This window comes from Amblyraja radiata, chromosome 10 (assembly GCF_010909765.2).
Source record: "Amblyraja radiata isolate CabotCenter1 chromosome 10, sAmbRad1.1.pri, whole genome shotgun sequence".
Classification (NCBI taxonomy): domain Eukaryota; kingdom Metazoa; phylum Chordata; class Chondrichthyes; order Rajiformes; family Rajidae; genus Amblyraja; species Amblyraja radiata.
Window position 1 is genome coordinate 16,033,998 of NC_045965.1, and position 23,361 is coordinate 16,057,358.

At 42.4% G+C, this 23,361-nt stretch overlaps 1 protein-coding gene across 2 annotated transcripts in view; it reads left to right on the forward strand.

Annotated features, from left to right (window-relative positions):
- Window positions 1-23,361, forward strand: part of hmcn1 (hemicentin 1) — a 402,484-nt gene that overhangs the window by 214,245 nt on the left and 164,878 nt on the right. For both annotated transcript variants that reach the window (XM_033028175.1, XM_033028176.1), the window contains exons 35-40: window positions 139-293; window positions 1,092-1,215; window positions 3,114-3,215; window positions 4,524-4,700; window positions 13,596-13,747; window positions 18,607-18,730. In XM_033028175.1, the coding sequence (XP_032884066.1) occupies window positions 139-293; window positions 1,092-1,215; window positions 3,114-3,215; window positions 4,524-4,700; window positions 13,596-13,747; window positions 18,607-18,730 (834 nt within the window). The remainder of the gene's footprint in view (window positions 1-138; window positions 294-1,091; window positions 1,216-3,113; window positions 3,216-4,523; window positions 4,701-13,595; window positions 13,748-18,606; window positions 18,731-23,361) is intronic.

A 23,361-nucleotide genomic window follows, 5' to 3' on the forward strand; every position in this document is an offset into this window, starting at 1 on the left:
TGTATATTGTTTGGCAAAATATTTGTCTGTTTTAGGATCCAGGAAGTTAGTTTTATGCCAGGAATTGACAGCTAAATGGTTAATTGCATACTGTACAAATGGTATAAAATGTGTTTCCTTTTTACCTCTTCAATGCAGTCTCCCCAACAATTAGATCAATGGGCCCCCTGGAAAGATCAGTTGTTGTTCATAAAACAGTGATCCTGCAATGCGTAGCTAATGGGATCCCAAACCCCACCATTACATGGCTCAAAGATGGACGGCCTGTAAACACAGCAAGAGGAAACATCAAGGTATGTTTGTTGAATTATGATACCCATATTAAATAGCTTAGGATATTTTAGCTGTATTTTATAATTTCATGTTACAGCTGATACGTGAACAACAAATTTGAGATTGACCATTTCCCAGAGAAATATATCCCTTGGAGAGAGAAAACCTTTGTTAAAGGTTTTAGGTGCAGTAAATGGAGAAACAACGAGAGCTTCAGGGTCTGAAGAAGGGTCCCGACCCGAAACATCGTCTGCCTATTCCCTCCACAGATGTTGCCCTGGCCAGCTGATTTGCTCCAGCATCTGATGTTTTTGCTCTAGATTTCAGCATCAGCAATTCCTTGTGTCTCTGTCCAGCCATGTAAATGATGTGGCCACAGGTTGCTGGGGATCTGACTGCAGCAATGGAGAGGCCTCCCTGTTCAGTTCAGTGACATTAGCTCAATTGCACTGAGTGATGTGTAAAGTCGGACAGGACAGGGTGCAAATCTAAATGTGTCACTTCGTGAGTTGCATTAAACTAACCCCATCCCTTTTCTTGCCGTTAGTTTCTTTTACCATCAATGTTACTCAGCAAAAAGCAAAAAATTTCTTTTAATTCAAATGGTTAATTTCTCCCTGTTGATAACTCATGAACTGAATGCCATCAATTACACCTTTCAAAGTTTTATGCCTGCTTAGTATGAGATAATCTGGCTGAGATGTGGAGGCATTTTGAAACAAATGATGAGGATCATATCCTTGTCCAAACGCATGTTTCAACCATATAGTACATAAAGGTCTTTGGTGAAGTTGGATCATGTTATTGTGTGTTTGTAGCTGGAGTTTGCAGGTCATAAGCTGCAGATTGTGAATGTTTTACTGGAGGATGCGGGCCGGTATACATGTGTGGCAACAAACGCTGCTGGAGAAGCACAGCAGCACATCAGACTCAACGTGCATGGTAAGTAACAAACACTAACACCAAAGCTGTTTTAAAAGTAATTTACTGGATATTAAATTCTTACCTTTCTACATATTCTGGCATTCACATTCATCAATTCCGTGTCAAAACTATCCTTAAACCAAGAGAAAACACATTGTGCAGCATTGCTTTACAATGTCTGCATCTCCAAGGATTTCTCTTAATCATAAAATAGTTAAAGAAAAGTAAAGAATGGCCTAAAAATGTTTGAATTGTATGATCAGCGTCTGCATTATGTGCTGATGGGTTCATCTACAGGTTAAAGGGGATCTAAAGCGAGTATGAATTTCTTTTGCACAGTATATTTTTGAGAATCTGCTGGAAATGCCACTTTTCCTATTCCTTGAGTCCTGCCGCATTCTACTTCCCATCATTCTTTCTCTTTCTCTCTCTCTCTCTTTCTCTCTCGCTCTCGCTCTCTCTCTCTCTCGCGCTCTCTCTCTCCCCCCCTCCCCCCCCCTCTCTCTCTCTCCCCCCCCCTCTCTCTCTCTCTCCCTCCCCCCCCTCACGACCCCCCCCCCCTCTCTCTCTCTCCCCCTCTCTCTCTCTCTCTCCCCTAAAATTGTTGTTAATTTAATAGGGCGGTGTTAAGCATCAGTGGTTTTATCATCATTAAACATCTGGTCAATCATAAATCAATTAACTTTCAAATCAATTAACTTTCAAGAAGCAATGTACCTTAATTTTTTTTTGAAAATGTCCTTATTTCATGGAAATGTTTTTCATTTGTCCAGTGACAGAAATATACATGAATGTGTTTTTAAAAGAAATAGTAACACAGAGATTTTGGGATGTAATGGATGTTTGTCCTTGTCATTGAATGCTGGTACAGAAATATACCATACAAAATAAATCCAGCGTCTTGCTATATATGTACTTAACGTGCAATATAGTATTGTGTGTGTATTGAGCTCAGCTTCTAAAATTTGATTGCACCAAGTTCAATGGAAATAAAATTCAAAAAGTGTAGTTCGGTTTACAGATTCCAGCAAATTGAGCAGTTCGTACATTTAACAGAGGACAAGTGTTGTATTAATTTTGGAAGAATTTACAGTTTTTAAATACTAGACATTTGTGAGAAATATTTAATTCAGATCATTATGTAATGCTCCTAAAGGTAAGGAGGGGCAATGTTTTCTGGTGTGTTCATGAGAACATCCACTAACTTTGGAATTCTTTGTAAACTGTGGAATCGTGGTCTTAAGTTAATTCTTCACAAAGATTAATAGCTTTGTGAATACTATTGAGATGGAAGGATTTGGGAAAAAACATGATATTCCTTAATGATTGATATATGGACCGTTGCATTCATATATATGACGGTGTGACTTGGTGTGCAAGCATCATATCACAATTTGCAGATGACACAAAACTTTGATGTGTGATAAACAGTGAGGATAGTAAAAAAACTCAGAGGATTTAGACAGGGTGGTGGAACGGACAGATGCCTGTCTAGCAAAAGCAAACGTGATTTGCAATTCATCATCGGAAAGGATTTGAATAGATATTTATGGGAGAAAAACATTTTATAGCTCTATGAAAAGAGTTGAGAAAAAGAACCAAGCAGATCCCCCTTGCAGAGTTGTGCTCAAAAGAAAATAGATGCAAAATATTTTTTTAATGGAATAAACACTAGAAAATATATAATCTTACTTGTAAATACTCAGCATTCGGCCAAATGGTTCAAGTTGCTGTTTATAGTTTACCACAGCGTTTTCACTCAAATTATTTCCTTTTCAACCCCTAATAAAGTATTCCCTCCTCTGTCAAGTTTGCATTAACCCTCCACTGCCCCCACCACTTCAGCCACTTCAGCCACTCCTTATAGCGATACATTTTCTTACCAATTAGAAAAACTATTTTGCTTCTCTTTGCAGAACCTCCGACCATTGAAGATGGAGGCCTAACTCTGAACAAGACTGTGATTGTTGGAAATCCAATAGAACTGAAGTGTAAAGCAGCAGGAAACCCAATACCAGGTGGGATGGCAAACTCCTATAATCAGCAGAAGGATTGAATTACAGCTGCTACATCTTATTTGCTTGATCAATGGAATGAATGGAATACAGTTTCAAATTGTCTTTGAATTTTACCAAAAGCCTTCTTGGAAGCAATTGTGATTTGGGGAAACGGGTTAAGTGTTTTAAGGGTAGGCATTCAGAATGAAGCACAATTTGGTTTTGAACTTTGTCTTTTTCTGTAAATTCCTGGTTCACAAAATGTATATGGTACAGCAATAATCTGTGTTGTGGTATTGATTATGGTACATCGCATAACTGGAGCTAAGCTTAATGTGAGATAGGTAATAAAAATGGTGGTTTGATCTGTTTGCTCTCTGCAACCACATGGTAAGTTCACCCACGAAGGAAAACACATCAATGGTATGTTCAAGTTAAAGGTTCGGCTAAGGTCAGGCACAATGATCCCTTAAAAGTCTTAGCATTCCATAAACTAACAGCTCACACACAAGTACTCGATATAGGGTCCATCTTCCAAAGTAATGTACTCCATTAAGTTCAAGTTCATTAGTGATAGGAGCAGAATTAGGCCATTTGGCCCATCAAGTCATGGCTGATTTATCTCTCCCTCTCAAACCCATTTTCCTGCCTTCTCCCTGAAACCCCTGACACCCGTACGAATCAAGAATCTATCGATCTCTGCCTTAAACATATCCATTGAGTTGGCCTCCACACCTTTCTGTGGTATGAATTCCACAGATTCATTAAGAGGCATAAGTCTCATAGATTAAGGTGGAAAAAAATTAATATTGGAGAGAATTGAGCAACGAGAACCTCTCGATCAAATAAATAAATGGTATAAACTGTCAATGAACTGAACTACCCCAAGTGGATTTCTTCCGGACGCTCTGATTTCCTCCCACCTCCCACCTCCCAAAAACGTGCTAGTTTGTAGGTAAATTGACCTCTGTAAATTACCCCTAGTGTGCAGGATGTGGGATAACATGCAACTAGTGTGAACAGGTGATCGATGGTCGGCATGGACTCGGTGAACCAAAGGGTCTATTTCTATGCATCACCTTTCAATAAATCAATCAAAAAATAATTTACTCCAACCACAGAAAATTATAAATTACAGTTGTTAAATAAAATCTTTGTACAATATACATAGAGATATGAAATGTGTAAACTGTTGTGAAAATGTAGAAAAACTGGAACAACATTTTCTGTGTGTCATTTGGAAAGAATATTCTATATTTGCTCTGATAATTCAATTGCTGTAAAACACTTCTTATTTGAAGCATTTAAATTTTATTTTCTGAATATCAGCTATAATATGGTTCAAAGACAACCGGCCCATCAACACAAGATTTGGAGCTTCCACATTGAACCGCGGTCAAGTTTTCCAGATTACCAATGCCCAGGTAACAGACATGGGTGTGTACAAGTGTACAGCCATCAATGTGGCAGGAGCTGCTGAGATATCCTACAAAGTCGACATTTATGGTAAGCAAAGCTGCCTGGGCATTTATTTATTCTGTATAAATCCAGGATCTTGATTTAAGATAATTGAAACTCAATGGAAATTCTTACACATATAACAATATGCTGAAGATAGAGAGAAAATACTGGAGTAACTCAGCGGGACAGGCAGCATCTCTGGAGAGAAGGAATGGGTGATGTTTCGGGTGGAGACCCTTCTTCAGACATTTTACTTTTTGCTTTTGTAATCGTTTTTTTTTAAATCAACTCTAATGCGGTAGAAGATTTAAATATTTAAAACGTATATAAATTATTTATGAATTGTCACCAATTAAATAAACATGAGCACCTGCTAATGAAGGAGGAACCAAAGTGGATTTGAAAAGAAAAGACTAAAAGTCCAATGTTACTTTTTCAGCTTATCAAACAGTGTGATTAGTATTATCCTCTATACATATGCTTGGTTTTGGTATGCCTGTGATTTACACATTTAACATCAAATTTAAACACAATAGCTAGACACCAATGAATTATTGATAGGACTGGAACCTATTGTAAATAAGTGTGATGTCCCTGCCTGACATATTTGATCAGGAAATATTCATAGATGAGAAAACCTCAAACAAATGTAGTTTAACACCTGAGCAAATTGAATATGTTATTAAAAACAAATACATGGTATATTCACGTGCACTGCAAAACATATCTCTGGAAATGGCTTCCAAACTATGCTATAGAACTTCAGCCAATGGATACTGTTATATTCCGGACAGTGAATAAACAATAACTTACACGCAGGCTGGCTGGATCACAAGAGAGATTTATTACCCAACATTCCCTACTTATATACAAGACCAACTCATTAGCATATAATGAATATGCATGAATACATTACACTGCTCTCCTTTTTTAAGTATTAAATCTAAGTACACAGTTACAATTTTCTTGTTATGATACTTGATTTAAACCAGTTTTCATTCAATTTTAAATGATAACACAATATATTTATTTTACATATTTACACATTTTCATTCTACCTAGACAGTGAGTTACTTAACTTAAAAACCTAATCTGACTACTGGTTTACGGATCCTGCCTGATTGTCTAACCGTAACAGGTGTAACAGGCGCACGCTGCCCTTGGGACGGCTGCTATGGAGAGGAGACGGTTGCCCACCTCTTTGCAGAGTGTGGATTTGCAAAAAGAGTCTGGAGAAGTATGAAAGGGTCCCTGGAACGATTTATCCCGAACAGCTCCGTCACAGAGGACTCTGTGATTTACGGACTGTTCCCAGGGACACATTCAGAGGCTGACATCGAGTGCTGCTGGAGGGTCATCAACTCGGTGAAAGACGCTCTTTGGTCTGCCTGAGCGTTGCTCATCACCCAGCAGAGTGAGATGTCCGTCAGGGAATGTTGCCGACTGGCCCACTGCAGACTGCAGGAGTACGTGCTAAGGGACTCGCTGAAGCTTGGTGCAGCCACGCCAAGGCTCGGTGGGGGAGGGCCACAGTCTAGGGTCCTTCCGCTGCTAGACATGGGGGGCACGGTATGGTGGAGACGCCCCTCAAATTAAATTAAGGGAAGGTATCCCACACCAGGGGGCCACATGAGTGGCACGGGTGGGGGACATTTTTGTGGAATTTAAAATCATAAACTGTATTGAACAATCTCTATAGCCTACAAAATTGTCAGATGGAATTTTCGCACTGTGCACACATTGTATATATTTATTACTTGGACAGGGGCCACAGAGTGGCATGGGTGGGGGACAGTTTTGGTGGAATTTGACAAACGTAAAAATATTGTACTGAAAAAAATTTGTATAGTCTCCGAAAATGTCGGATGAATTTTATGTTCGAATGGTTCATGGATTGTATATATTTATCAATTGAATAAAGTCTATTTTGAAATTTAAATTAAAAAAAAAAAAAGGTTTAGGTGTTGACTCAACTGTAGACTTGTTTGGCTCTGTTTTAGTACTCTGACTTTGACCAGAGGAATCTGTTTCTTTGTCTGTACTAACTGAACTTTGTGTTTCAATCACAGTTGGCTCTTCCAACTCACTTTCTGATAAAGACTCCGGGATTAGGACTTCATGTTCAGTTTTTGGTTCATCTTTGGCTGGAATCATTTGATCAACATAAACACTTTTGATCCTATCTCCAACTTCAACTAAGTATCTTTTTGTTCCACACACTTCCACTATTTTCCCAACATCCCATTTGTCTCTACTGGACTTGTTGGGAGGACTGAGAACACGAACCTGCTCATCTGGCTTGAAGCACCTCTCCTTTTTGTGGGAGTCGAAGTGACGTTTTTGACTTAATTGTTTTTGTTCAACTCTCAAAGCCAAATTGGATTGAACTAGACTTAGGCGTATTGTTAGCCTTCTCTTCATCAACAGTTCTGCAGGTGAGTAGTCTGCTGTTGTGTGTGGTGTGGTTCTGTACTTCAGCAAGAAACTAGCCAAACGATGTTTCATGCTGAGCTTTGAACTACCCTGCAAAACCTGTTTCTTGAGAGCATCTTTGACAATTCTAACAGACCTTTCCACCGCCCCATTGGAGGCTGGATGGTGTGGGGGAACAATTGTGTGTTTTACACCATTCCGCTGCATGAACTCTTTGAACTGTTCTGAACGAAACTGAGGCCCGTTGTCAGAAACAAGTTCTTCCGGTAAACCATGGCATGCAAAAATTGATCTCAACTCATCTATGGTATGCTCAGTAGTAGTGCTTGACCCCATATGTTTAACCTCAATCCATTTGGAATGACTATCTACCAGCACCAGAAAGTGATCATTACCCTTTTCGTAAAAACCTACATGAACTCTCTGAAAAGGTCTACTTGGCCATGACCAGGGTTGCAGTGGTGTTTTTGGTGGTTTACTCGGCAATTTTGGCAGATGCTACATTTGCTCACCAGTGACTCAATGTCACTGTCAATACCAGGCCAATACACAAAACTTCTGGCAATTGATTTCATGCTTACTATGCCAGGATGTTCGGCATGAAGTTCGTTCATAATTTTGTTTCTCAAAGACTCTGGTACAACCACTCTGCAACCCCATTTAACGCATCCCTGCTCAAATGATAATTCATGGCGTCGATTATGGAAAGGCTTCAGCTCTGAGTTCAGAACTGAGTTCAATCCACTATCGATTTCAGTCCAACCATTCAATGTCTGTTCATAAACCCACTTCAGCACATTGTCTTTCTTTGTTTCTGCTGCAATTTCTGTTGCAGTCACCAGAAAGTCTTCATCTACAACTTGCAGTGTGTAGATTGAGTTCTCACTTCCCACGTCAGAGTTCTCATGGGGCAACCGGGACAATGCATCTGCAACTGCGTTGCACTTGGAGCTTCTGTACTCAACCTTGCAGTCATACTGGGACAGCAAAACTGCCCAGAGCTGCATCCTTGATGCCGCCATGGAAGGTATAACTGACTTGGGACCCAGTATCACTAGTAGTGGCTTGTGATCAGTCACCAGAGTGAATGGTCTGCCGAGAAGAAACGGATGGAATTTCTTGATTCCGAACACGATGCTGAGTGCTTCCTTTTCTATCTGCGCATAGTTGCGTTCACTCGATGACAGGGTGCGGGATGCAAAAGCAATAGGCTTTTCCTGTCCGTCATTCATTACGTGGGAGATCACTGCAACTACACCATAACTTGAAGCATCACAAGCAAGTTTCATCTCACGTGTCGTATCATAGTGAACAAGAAGTTTGTCACTTGTCAAGTTTTCCTTGCAGATGTCAAATGCACGTTGCTGTTCCTTTCCCCACGTCCATTTCACGTATTTTTGTAGCAGATGATGTAGTGGCTTTAGCACAGTTGCTAAATCTGGAAGGAATCGTGAAGAGAACTGCACCATCCCAAGGAATGATCGTAGCTCTGACACATTGTTAGGTTTTGGAGCATTCACAATTGCTTCAACTTTCGCCTTCACAGGGCGAAGTCCATTGGTGTCTACTTTGAGTCCAAGGTAGACCACCTCTGACTGTGCAAATGCACATTTACTTTGACGCAGTTTGACATTGTGGCAGTTCAGTCGTGTGAGAACTTGTTCGAGGATTTCCAGATGTTCTACCATGCCTTCAGTGAATATCAATAGGTCATCCTGGTTGCACACACAGTGCGGAATGCCTTGTAATATTTGATCCATGACAGACTGAAAATTTTTGGGGGATGATTTCACACCATAGGGCAGCTTTGTATATGAATACAAGCCCTTATGTGTGTTGATAGTCAAGTATTGCTGACTTTCCTTGTCAACATTGAGTTGGGCGTAAGCGTGAGACAAATCCAGTTTAGTGAAGATTCTTGCTCCGCTAAGTTCTGCGTATAGATCTTGTGAGGTTGGTAACGGATATTGTTCGTCATCAACGGCTTGGTTGATTGTGACTTTGTAATCACCACATAGTCGAACAGTTTTATCAGCCTTGGGTACGGCCACAATTGGCGTTGCCCAGTTACTCTGGTCTGTCTTCACAAGTACTCCATTACGCTCTAATCTGTCAAGTTCTACCTCCACTTGTTGCTTTAGTGCATATGGTACAGGTCTTGGTCGACAATACACAGGTCTCACATCTTGCTTAAGTCGAATGTGTGCAGAGTACCCTGTTATTCCCGTGTCACTGTCAGCAAAAATGTTTGCATGTTTGTTTATGACGTTTTCAAGACGTGATTTGGACAAATTGACGCTGAAAATGTTCTTCCAGTCTAACTGTATTCTACTCAGCCAATCCTTTCCAAGGAGGGTTGGTTTATTTCTGTAGCTGGCCACTATGATTGGCAGTGTTACTGACTGACCATTATGCTGAACTTTACAGTTCATTTGTCCACAAGTCTCCAAAACTTCGCCCGAGTAGGTTCTCAGCTTGACCTTACTCTCAAACAATGGTATCTCTGGGAACTTTGTTTCGTACAGGTCTTTGCTCATGACCGAACAATCTGCTGCCGTGTCAATACACATATCGATTAACTGTTTATTAATCAATAGTTTAGTTTGAAAGTCCTTGCCTTGGCTGGTTGTAAGCTTAACGATGTTGGTTGCATAAATGGTGTACAACCCAAGTTCATTTCCATCTGGGTTCACCTCCAAGTTGTGAACTCCTCTTCGGTGTTGTTGCTTGATTCCAGCAGATTGTTGGTTTCCTGTTTTATGCTTGGCCCGACATTTCAATTCAATTCAACTTTAATGTCATTGCACAAATACTGAGTATCGGTACAACAAAATGCAGTTTTGCGTCAGTCCGTAGTAGTGCAATATAGAAATTAAAAAAAAAAAGAGGATACAGAACAATAGAAAATGCAGAATAATTAAACAATGGGGACGGAGGGATCGGAGGAATCTATCGGCGGGACTCCGAGTTCAGCAATGCGACGGTATGATTGTAGAAGCTGTTCCTCCTCCTACTGGTACGAGACCTGAGGCTCCTGTACCGCCTCCCTGATGGGAGGAGGGCAAACAGTCCACGATTGGGGTGGGAGGGGTCTTTAATGATCTTCCCAGCTCGTTTCAGACACCGTTTTCGGTGGAGGGCATCCATGGCAGGGAGCGGGGCGCCGATGATGTGCTGCGCGGTTTTCACCACCCGTTGTAGTGCCTTCCTGTCCGCAACAGTGCAGCTGCTGTACCATACCGTGAAGCAGGCGGTCAGGATGCTCTCGATGGTACACCTGTAGAAGTTGGTCAGGATCTGGGGGGACAGGTGGGCTTTCTTGAGCCTCCTCAGGAAGTAAAGGCGCTGCTGTGCCTTTTTGATCAGCTTGGAGGTGTTGAGGGACCAGGACAAATCCTCCGAGATGTGTACCCCGAGGAATTTGTAGCTGGAGACGCGCTCCACCTCAGTCCCGTTTATGTGGATGGGGGTATGTCTGCCCCCTCTGACCTTCCTGAAGTCGACAATAAGTTCCTTCGTCTTCTTGGAGTTGAGGACGAGGTTATTATTGGCACACCAGGTTGTCAGGTGCTGGACCTCCTCTCGGTAGGCTGACTCATCGTTGTCACTGATCAGTCCTACCACCGTGGTGTCGTCAGCAAACTTAATGATGGCGTTGGATCCGTACTTAGGGATGCAGTCGTGGGTGAAGAGGGAGTAGAGGAGAGGGCTGAGCACACAGCCCTGTGGCACGCCGGTGTTCAGTGTTATAGTGGTGGAGTTGAGGTTGTTGACCCTAACAGACTGTGGTCTGTTGGTGAGGAAATCCAGTGTCCAGTTGCAGAGGGAGGTGGAGATGCCAAGCTGAGGCGATATGGCCTTTCTTCTGGCAGTTATAGCACTTGGCCATTTTGAACTGACAAAATTGGGATGAGTGATTACCGTTGCAACGATAACAACTGGCTGAACTCGGCTCCCCACCATACTTTGGTTTTGGTTTAGCACCTCTTGGTTTGGCCATAGGCACTGATTTGTGACTGTAAACGGCCACTGCAGTCCGTGGTGGACGAAACTCCCAAGCATTCTTTGATGCCATCTCTATTGTGGTAGCAATCGTGCATGCTTTCTCAAATGTGAGATCTGGAGTGTTCATCAGTTTGGACTGAATTCGTTCATCCGCTAGACCACAAACAAATCTGTCTCGTAGTGCTCGTCCAAGAAATGTTCCAAAGTTACAGTGTAAACTTAAGTTTTTCAAGGCAACAATGTACTCATTGATTGTCTCATTCTGCTTCTGGTTTCTAGTGCCAAATTTATAGCTTTCTGCAATTTCCAGAGGCTTTGGGTTGAAGTGCTCCTCCAACCTATTTATAATGTTATTGAATGGCACATCGTTTGCCTTTAATTGTGCAAGGAGATTCACGAGTGTGCCGTACACTTCAGGACCAGTCTCCGTGAGCAGAATCGCTTTCATGCGTTCGCAAACAGCCTTATTTGTTTCAGCCACTATCTCTCCTTCACCACTAATCTCTAATATATTGTTTGCCATGAAAAACATGTTTGCTCTCTCCATGTAGGAGCTGAATGGCTCTCTACTCTTGTCGAAGGTTCCAAGGTTCCCAATGTAGCCCGTGGACGCTGCCATCCTGTCGTTCTCTTTTTTTTTTTTTAAATAAAAGGTCCGTTCAAAACCCCAAATTCCTGTCTGTTCTGGTGTAACTATTCACCTAAAACTTCGCTGTGCAAAGACTATTAATCTTGAGGAATTCGACAAAGAAAACTCAGTCAATAATCTTGTACACTCCCAAGGACGACATCTTGCCACGTAGACTCAACATAGAGATAGCCTGACGACTCTTGCCAATTTATCCAGCTGCTGTTTTACTACAGCCCCCTGCCTAGAAGGATCTGCAGGCCTCTCGTGTCCAGCTCGCAAACAACTGCGACACAACTCCGTATTGACTGTTTAAACTGTTAAACAATCCTGCGTGTTGTAAAACAGTCCTGCACTGTATTTAAAGGATGAGTTCACAAACTCTATCCCATCCTCGTCGCCAATTTTGTTATATTCCGGACAGTGAATAAACAATAACTTACACGCAGGCTGGCTGGATCACAAGAGAGATTTATTACCCAACATTCCCTACTTATATACAAGACCAACTCATTAGCATATAATGAATATGCATGAATACATTACAGATACTATCAGTTTTAATTCTGTATTTGTGACAAGGATGACATCTTTGATAGGCTAAAAATCACATGACTGATTTGGTTGTGAAATCACGTGTGTGCCAAATTAGATTAGTGAAATGCTTCAGTTGCAAAAATGAAAGGAAAATGCAACAATTTGAAAATCAAAGTGAAAGTTTGTTATTTAATCAATGTGAATATTGTAACCATTGCTGACTGCTCCACTTTGGGCAAAGATATGTGCCTAGAAAAAGTACAATTGACAAGGAATATGCTGAATCTGAAGTTATAATCTGGGAGCGCCACGTGCAATGGGTACTTTCTCATGTTGGTCAAAAAGTGTTGCTATTGATCACATTAGCAGACTACATAACAGCTTAAATCATTTCTATAAATTATGAATCTACTGGAACATATTAAAGTTCATATCAGTGATGCCATTAAAATGCAAAACTGTGTTTGATTACTTCAGCTGGGCTTCTCTAAAGCTAGTTTTTGCTGTATATGAAATTCTTTGATCTTGAGAGTGTATCTGAAATGACCAGATGATAAAACAGAGTGTTTCATTTCAAAATGCTTACGTTTTGTGTTATGTGCAAATGATTGTTCTGATTTTGGAGAAAGTGGAAATGAAAATCTGGAGAGGTATAAAATGGACTGCAGTCACAATTATCTACATTACTCTGTCACAGAAAATTGACGTACCTCCCATTCGGCATTTGAAATGCCATGATGACAAACATGAGGACCATTCTGCATTATAAACAGCAAATTAAACATTGCACTGTTAAAAACTAGATTCCAGTATGTCATTCCTGAATTTGTCAAACTGAGTAATTGAAATGAAAATTGAATGAATGAATGAATAAGTTTATTGGACAAGTATTCACATACAAGGAATTTGCCTTGGTGCTCCGCCCGCGAGTGACAACATGACATACAGTGACAGTTAGGGAATGACACATAAAACATTAAATCATTGCATAACAAATGGTGACAATGAAGCCAAAAATATAGAAAGCTGGAAGTACTCAGTAAATCCACAAGTATGTACGGCAAGTTAAGTTAAGCAGTTAACATTTTTGGCCGAAACTCTTGTAATAGGAACATTTTTCTGGTGTAAAATCATTCACCTGAAATACTTACATTTTTTCTCTCAGCAGAACAGCTGGGCAGTATGGAGATAATACACAGTATGTTGAAGACAATGACCTGTATCAAATGATTTTGCAATATGGACAATCAAATACATGTTATAGTTGATATGACACTAACATCTTTGTTTAACCATGCTGCACCCAATGTGTTCTCATGTTAATTATTTCACTGCAGTTCCTCCAACAATCTCCGGCAGCAGTGACATGGTGACGGTGGTGGTCAATAATCCTGCTAGATTGGAGTGCGAGGCCAGTGGAATCCCGATGCCAAACCTGACATGGCTGAAAGATGGCAGCCCCATCTCCAGCTTTTCCGATGCAGTTCAGGTATGGTTTAATGCCCCAAAATTACATGGAGATATTAATGACGAGTCAATTTCATGATCAACTTTGTTCAGAAAGAAGCAGCTTACACATCAACTATGCAGAAAGCACGATCCTCCAAATGTGATCAATGAAACTTTATCTGCGATGGCCAGAATGTTTTATATTAAACATACTTCATAAGATCTTTGCTGAATAGATAGACAAGGCCTCATTTTAATGTCCCAATAACATTGCTCAAAGTTGCTATTCAGTCAATGTAACTGTCTGACATAGGTAGTGTAAAGGTGTCCAGTCTGACACACTGTAACTTTACTGAGTCTTTAATAAAGGCACATGTCAAACACGTCCCAGTACTGACTGCATCTAGTCTTCAGGCGTACTGGAACCAAGGGAGGAGCAAGGGGAAGATATCACAGTTATACTGAGATGACTGGGCGTGGTTAGTGGTACAGGTGCACAACCTTTTATCCGAAAGCCTTGGGACCAGACACTTTTCGTAATTCAGAATTTGTCGGTCTTCGGAATGGAAATTTTTTAGCGTAGATTTTAATGGCTGGCTCAGTGGTAGAGTGCTCGGCTCATATCCGCAAGGTCGCGAGTTTGCGCCTTGATCCTGGCAGTTACTCGATCGCGAGTTTGAGTCTTCAATGTCGTTTTTTCTTGCAGAATAAATGTTTGTATGAAATACAGTGTAGGAGAGGTGTACTGACTGTGTGGGCAGAACTTTGGAAGTGATTGCCCACCAGTCTAAAAAGCCGCTGTGTCTCCCTGTCCCTGGGATAGCAGGGGGCGATCAAACAGCACAATACCCCCCTCCCCCTCCAACTCCAGAGGAATCCGCTCCCCGATGGGCCGCTACCAAAGATCATAGAGGTGCTCCTCTATGATCTTTGGCCGCTACAGCGACAAGTGGCAGTTCGCCCACAGCCCGAGCTGCGCCCTCTCATCCGCCACCCCAAGAACAAGACGTACCTTGCACACCATCAGCTTCTGCCCCTACGTGTTCCTCTGGAGTTGGAGCGGGGCTGGGCTGGAGTTGCTGCTGGCTGTGGGTCTCTGGGATCTCCGTGCTTGCAGTGGGCCTGGGGGTCGGTGGGCGGTGGTGGGAGCTGTGGACCTACGGACCTACCTCCGTGGAGCTAGCCAGCTTCGGAGCGTGGAGAGCTGCGGGGGCGAGCTGCTGCGACCCGACTCCGGTGGATGGTGACACCGGGAGCTCGCGGGTCTCCGGTGGGAGACTGCTTTGCGGGGCACCGGCAGCGGCGACTTCTCCCGCCCGAATTACGGGGTTGAGAGCAAACATCATAGAGGTTGAGAGTGACCTGGAGGGGGGCCTTACAACGCCCGGCGCGGCTGTAAATTGCCGCGGACTTGCTAGCGCCCGCCGGGGGCTCCAACATCAAGACCGGGGCAGGGCCCTACATCTCCCGGCGTGGCTTTGAGTGGCCGCTCCCCGATGGGCCCCTACGACGCCCCGAGCTGCGCCCCGTCATCCGCAACCCAGGTTCCTCTGTAGTTGGAGTGGGGCTGGGCTGGGCTGCTGTTGGCTGTGGGTCTCTGGGATCTCCGTGCTTGTGGTGGGCCTGGTGGTCGGTGTCCAATTGGTCCTGACACGGTCCTGCTGCAATCGCCGACGTGAAGACAGTGCAAAGCCCCCGCGCCGGTGCAATGGGCGGGGAGCTGGAGAGGGGAGGGAAGGGGTCACACACATGGCCGGGAAGCAGAGGGGTGTAGGTGGGGTGATACTGAAGCGAGCGACAATCTGCTGCTGCCTGCCCCGCTGAGTTAAAAAGTTCCCACGCAAGACTCACGAAACACTGTATATCGTGAGTCTACCGTGGGAACTTTTTAATTCAGCGGGCAGGCAGCAGCATATTGTCAATTATTAACCCTCCCGCGCAATATACCCTCATCTTCTCTTTTATGAATGGGGATTTAGTTCCCCTTTCTTCGAGGACCGACCGGAGGTTCCGCTGTCACCTCTGCGGGCCGCCCTCGGTGAACGTTTTCAAGGACCGTTCTTCAAGGACCGAAAAAATGGCCGCTATTCGGAGGTTTTCGTTATTTGGATCTTCGGATAAAAGGTTGTGCACCTGTATTGAGGTAGCTACATTATAGGTTGCATGCATAAACCATCTACATCCTTTCCCTTAGAAATCTAAAATTGAAGTTATAACAGTGGCAGTGTGATTATACAACACATGCAAATTTAAACAAAATCACCATAGCGGACAGGAGGTTTGACAACCCGACCCGAGCGTGTGCGTATAGCACCATCACCCTCCCCACCAGATAGAAGAGGAGGCGCAGCAGTAGCAGCCAGGAAGGAGAAAGTCGGCGGAGACCCAACCGGGAATGCGGAAGGTGACCCAACCGGCACAGGTGATCCAGGAGGAGGAGACGGGGGAGAAGAAGGAGAAGGAGAACGAGCAGGGGAGGAGATCATCTGCCCGAAACCAGGAAGCGCAGAGGGAGGAGAACGCGGCAAGCGAACTGACCGGGGCATGCAGGGAGCTGTGGGGTAATTAGTAATGACAGGCTCGAAACGCAACGGAGGAGCGTAGGGATCCGCAGGAGGAGGCTGAGGCTCGTTAACGGCCAACAGGTGCTGGCGGCTCCGGCGGTAGACAGAAGGATCGGGGAGGCGAGATTGATTATGAAGGAGAGAATAAACACTGGCATCTCCCATGGAAATACTGGGCTCAGAGTCGAGGGCAGTGTCGACAGAAGACTGGGAACCGAATTCGTTATCAACTTGTTGAAGGTTGTTTAAAACTTGTCTGGGAGCTGGAGGAACGTTCCCACGGGAGCGACAGGCAGCTGAGAAATGGTTCATCTTCTTACAGAAATTACAAGCTTTACCAAATGCTGGGCACTGCGACTGCATAGAGTGGACATAATTGCAGTTGGGGCACTTCTTGACAAGCGGGACCCGAGCGGCGTAAGTCAGCCGCGGTGCAGGGCGAACGTTGTCTTGCTTGTGACGGGGCATGGCAACACCAGTCAGATTAATAGCCCGATTGTCAGATCCCCTATGCCCATGTAGTGGGGCAACCACCTCAGCTATTCGGCATGCATGCATGCATAGCCTCAGTCAGGGTGAGACCCAGTCTTCGCAGCAGCTCTGCTCGTAGCTTCTGATCTAGCATGCCGGTGACCAAAATATCTCTGGTGAGCTGATCACGCATGTTCTCGAAACGGCACCGCTGAGCAAGGTAGCGCAGGTCAGCGATAAAACATTCAACAGGTTCATCAGGCTGCTGTTTCCTTGTAAAGAATCTAGCCCGCTCCAATATACGGTTGGAGGGCAAGTCACAAATCTCCGCAAACTTGCGTAAGAGACATACCGGTTCGTTGGCAGATTCCGCCGGCTCGACGACCTGGTCGTTGTCATCCAGGACCGCTGGATTGTAAGTGAAAGCCTGATCACGCTTCATAGCATCGGGACCGGCAAGGTTCAGCAGGAGCAAGTCTTTGACCGCATCAGGGTCGTTTCGGTGCACGATGTTGATGAAGTGGTTGTTGTCCATCACGAAAGTAGCCCATCGCTCCGCAATGTCAGCGTCAAAGACGAGGGGAGAGGGTTGGTGTGGCATCTCAACATTCAACCTTCTGCCCCGGCCATGAAAACTGTTGCTAACTGAAGTATTTCACAGCACAGATAGTGGTACTATTTGCGTGAAAGAGTATTCTTCTTCCCACGGTTATTGTTGTTAGTGTATCATGACATTATCTCCTGGAGAATTGTCAGTCATTTTATGATATGTGCCCCTTCATTTTTTACATCCCAAACTCCATAATGCTGCAAATGAAGACTAAATTAGCTCAAAGAATTACAATCTTTTGGAGATGCAAGTTTGCGTATTGAGTATCATTTAAAACAAAACTATTTCTGCACAGTTTATGTTGGATTATTTGGTTACATCCAGATTAGGTTAGACAACAGGTATAGAAGGTAACAGATTGGCATGAAATCTATGGTGAAATAAGTGGCCCGCATATGATCAATACACCATCAGCAAGAGCAAAAGTACATTTCCACCACAAATCTAAATTGATTGCATTCACTAACAGAGGGTGGCTATTTGGACTGTTGGCATGCGTGACATTTTATTTGTGAGCTGGCTTGTGACTGAAATGCTGACTGTTTTCTCAATTACTTGTTTTTTCCTGGTTTAGAATTGTTGAGCACAGGCAGCCTGCAGCATGATTTAGTGTAGATCTCTCTCGAAAGTGGCACGATGCAGGACTGTTTCAGTGATGTAAAGAACTAGAGATTAGGGTGGGGTACAAAACTACACACCACCCACCTCATACCAGTTCAATGATTCTTCTATTAGTGATGGATGGTTTGCTGACTGAATTCTAATGAGACCCGATGGACCTTCCACTATATCTATCGGGGAAATGCTGTGGATGCACCATAACTTTGTGAGCAATTTGGGCTGACATTTCATCATTACAATGTTCACACTTCATCATTACAATGAAGTGTGAACATAAACCTGCTATTAAAATTGGCCTATAGTTGGACCACTTAATGTCCCTGTCCTTTAAATTTAAAACATGAATCATAGAAATCTACAGTAGCTCTTTGCTAATTATATTTAAGACAGCTGCATAGGTTTTGGAATATTTAGGGATTTGGGGAACATTGTGTTGTATAAGAAGGTGGTGCTGAAATACAAGATCATCATCGAGCTGATTGAATGGTGGAGCAGGCAGGATGGCTGGTAGCTTACTTCTGATTCTGTTATGTTATGTAAGGAGAAAATTTCAGATACAAGCAAGTTTATACCAACGATACGTTATGTGACATTTCCGTACAAAATCTTTTGCCTTTATCTTTTATCTTGCAGATTCTGTCTGGGGGCCGAGTGCTTGCTATCACCAGTGCTCAGATCAGTGACACTGGCAAGTACGTGTGTGTAGCCGTGAATGCTGCAGGAGAACAGCAGAGGGACATTGATCTCAGAGTTTATGGTAACATTATTACAAACTTCCACCTGCTCCTAAATGCTTTTTGCATGGTATTCGCTGACAGCATGACATAAATGTAAACAAGTACATCTAAGATTTGTTTTCATTTAAGCACTTTATATGGCTACAGCTCGTAAGCATTAATTTTCCATGTAATTGAGCAGTTCATGTCATTTGTGATTCATGTGCACATGGATCCCACTGGGAAAAAAAACAGTTTGTAATCTATTTAGTTATTATTATCCATGGTAGTTATTTTATTGGTGATAACGTGGTATATTATAGCTGCAAATCACATTCCAGAAGGGAAACCGTTTATTTTGGTCTCAGTTATAATTGGTAAGCTGCAGAGGTTGATGAAAATCTTGTTGACTCTGGCCAAACTAGGAGATGAAACATTTGAAGAGTTGGTTAAACCAGCGAAATAGCACTACCCCCACCCTGGCCCAATGAAGCCAGAATTTAACATTGCTGTACACTCCAAATGAACAAAACAGAAGGCTAAATATTTAGCTGTTGTTCTGAGTCACTGCCGTGCTGTAGATGAACTATTTGTATAAGATATCACTCAAAGAATCTGGGTATGGAGTTGTTTTATTCGTTGAAGCCCTCTGAAAGTTCCCTCATCTTTTACTGAATCCGATGTAACTATTGAATGCAGAAACTGGTGGGGTAGAATGTAAAGTCCCTGTCCCACTTGCGTGTTCTTGGCACGCTAATTACGCGACCTCACGGTCGCGTTGAGGCGCGACAGTCCCGCGAAGGTCGCGGGGGAACACGATCCTTGGCAGGAGATGAGGTGCGAAAAAAAGATGAGGATTTTCTGAAGGCAGGTGTGATAGAAAGGAGGTCACATTTGAAAAAAAACCTATAGGGGAAGTCATGGGTTAGGACCAACGTAAGTTTGAGGAAGACCTCGCCCTTCATGTGGGCATGTAAGACCCTTCAGGCTTCATTTAAAAATTCAACAATTTCAGGAAACTCACTTTTTATTGCTGTGTCTGAACTGGTTATTTGTGTTGCAAGATTATCCACCTGCTTTATTAAGACTATTTTTCATTCTCATCAGAAATATTCCTTTGTTCAAACTGTCCCTCTTATACAATGAAAGTATGAGGCATCCTTTCTAAATAATTAGATTTTTAAATTTAAAATATGATGTGTTCAAATGGTTAGAATATGATTAGAAAGATCTTGTATGGATAAAATAATCTTCAAGAAGTATGATCAGACAAGGGCAATATTTATTTTGCTGCATTATACCCCGTTCTTATAGAGATGACACAAGCCCTGCAAAGTTGCCTTAAAGGCATGAAAGCAGAATGTTGTCCTATAAAAACGGAAATAATGGTAATCGTGACATTCTTTGCTTCCTTTTTTTAAAGTTCCATGCTTGAATATAGAAATTGAAGGATTGAGTCCTTTATGGTTTACTGTCAATTAAAAGTTATATTCTTCAAATGTCTTTACATCTAATTTCAATAGAGTATTGTTGGTTCGGGTAATTGACTGAGGCATTCTTTTTCATATTGCACAGCTTTGTAGGGTTCGGTTTGAGAAGGCTAAAAGGAGTGATGAAAAGTTACAGTTCCAAGTATTTACCCTGTCATTAGATATGCACTATAGTTGCAAATTTACATGAACTCACTGTTGCTTACACTTGTGTAAATGGTTTAGGCTGTTTTAAGGATGCCAAGTACTCACACCTTTGGAAACTGAAGGGAAAGTCTGTTAGCTGTTTTAAATGGCATGAGGAAATTACAATTCAGTAGCAAACAATAAAGTAAAACATCTGTTTAACTGGTAACACCTGAAAGTACTTACACTGCATCAAAGCAGGTGTAAATTCAAAATGAGCAAGCAAATTCATTTGAGATCTTCTCGATCTAAGTTGAACGGAACCGCAGATTATGTCAACTGCTCCCAGCACGAGTCACAGAAAGTGTTTGAACCTGGTCCAGCTTTCACTGGCAGCAATCAGAGGTAGTCATATATACTAAGTTTTAAAAAGAAACCATTTTATTAATAAAATATATTATTACTGTTTTTAAACAAAATAGAAAGTAAATGCATACTTTGCTTTATACAATGACCTTATGTAGTTTCAAATTAGCCCAAAGAGCACCATATTGCATCAAACTATTTGCATTCTATAGACTTGCGGTTTCAGAAATAGTACAATATAATTGAATGAGCAAATTAATATACCTGGTGTGCTTAAATAATTTATCTTTGATCAATCTGACGTCTAGTCCATTAGACATCAGTGTGGAATGCATAAAGCTGACAAGCTTGTACGTTTTGTGAATTGTAGAGCATTAAGACATATATGCACAACTAAATTGTTAATGTTAGTTCATAAAAGATAGTCTGAGGCTTTAGAAAACCAGCAGCTAATAATGAAATGAAAAGATGATACTTATCACATCTGAGTTATCAGGCCACGTGAAGTATCCATCTTAAAGGACATCCTCTGATGGGGTGCACATTAGGTAGATTCACCATTGTATCAATTAAATAATAAAACATATACATTTTCATTTGAAATGGAAACCAACCTGATGCATTAATAACAGATTATTTCATTGTAAAATATGCTTCTACCACACAGTACTCTGTTCTCAATCACAATTATAAAAGGTAATTAGGAAAATGAAGTGTTGCATTTGTTTTAATCTTTATCGGCATGTGCTATGTTAAAACCATTTCACATCTACCTATCCAGATCCCTGACATAAGTGTAAAATGTTGCCTTTTCTCTCTTCTAATCTTCTGTTTCTGGAAATCACTGGAGTTAAGATACTTGGTATTACTAATGAAACGCAGGCTAATAGGGATTTGATATTGTAACTAGGAATGGCTTTTGAAAAAAACCCCAATAATGTTATTATAGTCAAGCACAGCTGCAGTGGAAAATCTATCAAACACATTCCATGCAACCAGATATTGCTTGCACTGTTCTCCTGAATAATATTTAGAAGAGCTTGTGCCATTTCAGTATTGATTCACATGGCCAACACATCATACCTTGCCAACTGTTAGAACTCCAAGCCAATAGTAGTCTTTTTCAGCTAGCAAATCCAGGATGCTGCAATCCCCTGAGCCTCCTAATGCTTTGTTGTTCCAATTTAGTTTCTGGCAGTGTGCATCAAGCCCTAAATTTACTTTAGGAAGTATATTCTTCCCAAAAGCTGGAACTTTTTTTTGCAAATTCATTTGCAGTTATGTTACTGTTTTACAAGATTCCATTTATTGCACACTATGAGACATTTTTTCTGTTGCAGTACACTAGATTATTGATGGGGACATTCATGCCACTACATATTATGTTTTAACAAATGGCAATTTAGGTTGTTATTGACAGTGCCTTGATTAGCCATTAGAGGAAGGGACTGCAGATACTGGTTTATACCAAAGACACAAGGAGCTGGAGTAATTTAGCGGGGCAGGCAGCATAGCTAGAGAAAAAGGATGGGTGGTGTTTCGGGTTGGGACCCTTCTTCAGACTTAAAGTAAGGTGAGGGGGTAGGGGGGTGTGTGGGTTGGGGTGGGGGGGTGCAGCTGGAGGCGAGAAAAGATAAGGGCCAGCCACAAATTACCTCCAGCAGGGCAGTGCCTGGTAAACTCACTGTTGGCGAGGAAAGGTGTGATCTCAAGAGGAAAACAATGTGGAGAACTGTGGAACTGGTAAAATGACTAGGCTGGAGGAAAGGGGCATGGGGGGGGGGGGTGGGGGGGGGGGGGGGAAGTATGTAGAAGTTACTTAGAATTAGAGAATTCAGTGTTCATACCGCTGGGTCATGAGCTACCTAAGCAAAATATGAGGTGCTGTTCCTCCAATTTGCGTGTGGCCTCACTCTGGCAATGGAGGAGGCCCAGGACAGAGAGGTCAGTATGAGAATGGGAAGAGGAATTTAAATGGTTAGCAACCGGAAAATCCCATAGGCCTGGGCGGACCGATCGTAAGTGTTCAGCGAAATGCTCGCTGAGTCTACGTTTGGTTTTGCCGATGTTTGAGTGAACCATGTGGCACAAAGATAAAGCCCTGCTGCAAAGGTAAATGCACATACAGGAAGAGGAATTCAGCTAATACTCACAACTGGTTCTGCACAGACCATCACTGAGATTGGTTGTGGAGGAATCTGCAGTACAGCAATGTGGTTTTGAAGGAGCTGATGAGTAATGACAAAGAAATAAAATTGCAAAAGAAAGTGATTAGGATAAAGCAAATTACAAACTGTGTATCATCTGCTTCACATATAAAGACTCGGAGAAAATAATTATCATAAAGGGGCTGTCCCACTGTATGAGCTAATTCAAGAGCTCTCCTGAGTTTAAAAAAACAAACTTGTGGTAAGCACGTGGAATGTACGTTGCTGGTACGTCGGAGCTCGGGACGTCTCTTAGCGGCTCGTAACGCTAATGGCAGGTACTCGGGAAACGCGATAAGCTCATTGAAAAATATCCACGAGTATCTACGAGCGGCTATTACCGTAATTCTCCGAGTTTCAATCAGGGGAAACTCGGGAGAACTCTTGAATTAGCTCATACAGTGGGACAGCCCCATAAGTATCATGGCCGTCCGAATGGGGGGGTGCGTTGGGTGCTATCAAATAAACTGACACCAATGAAAT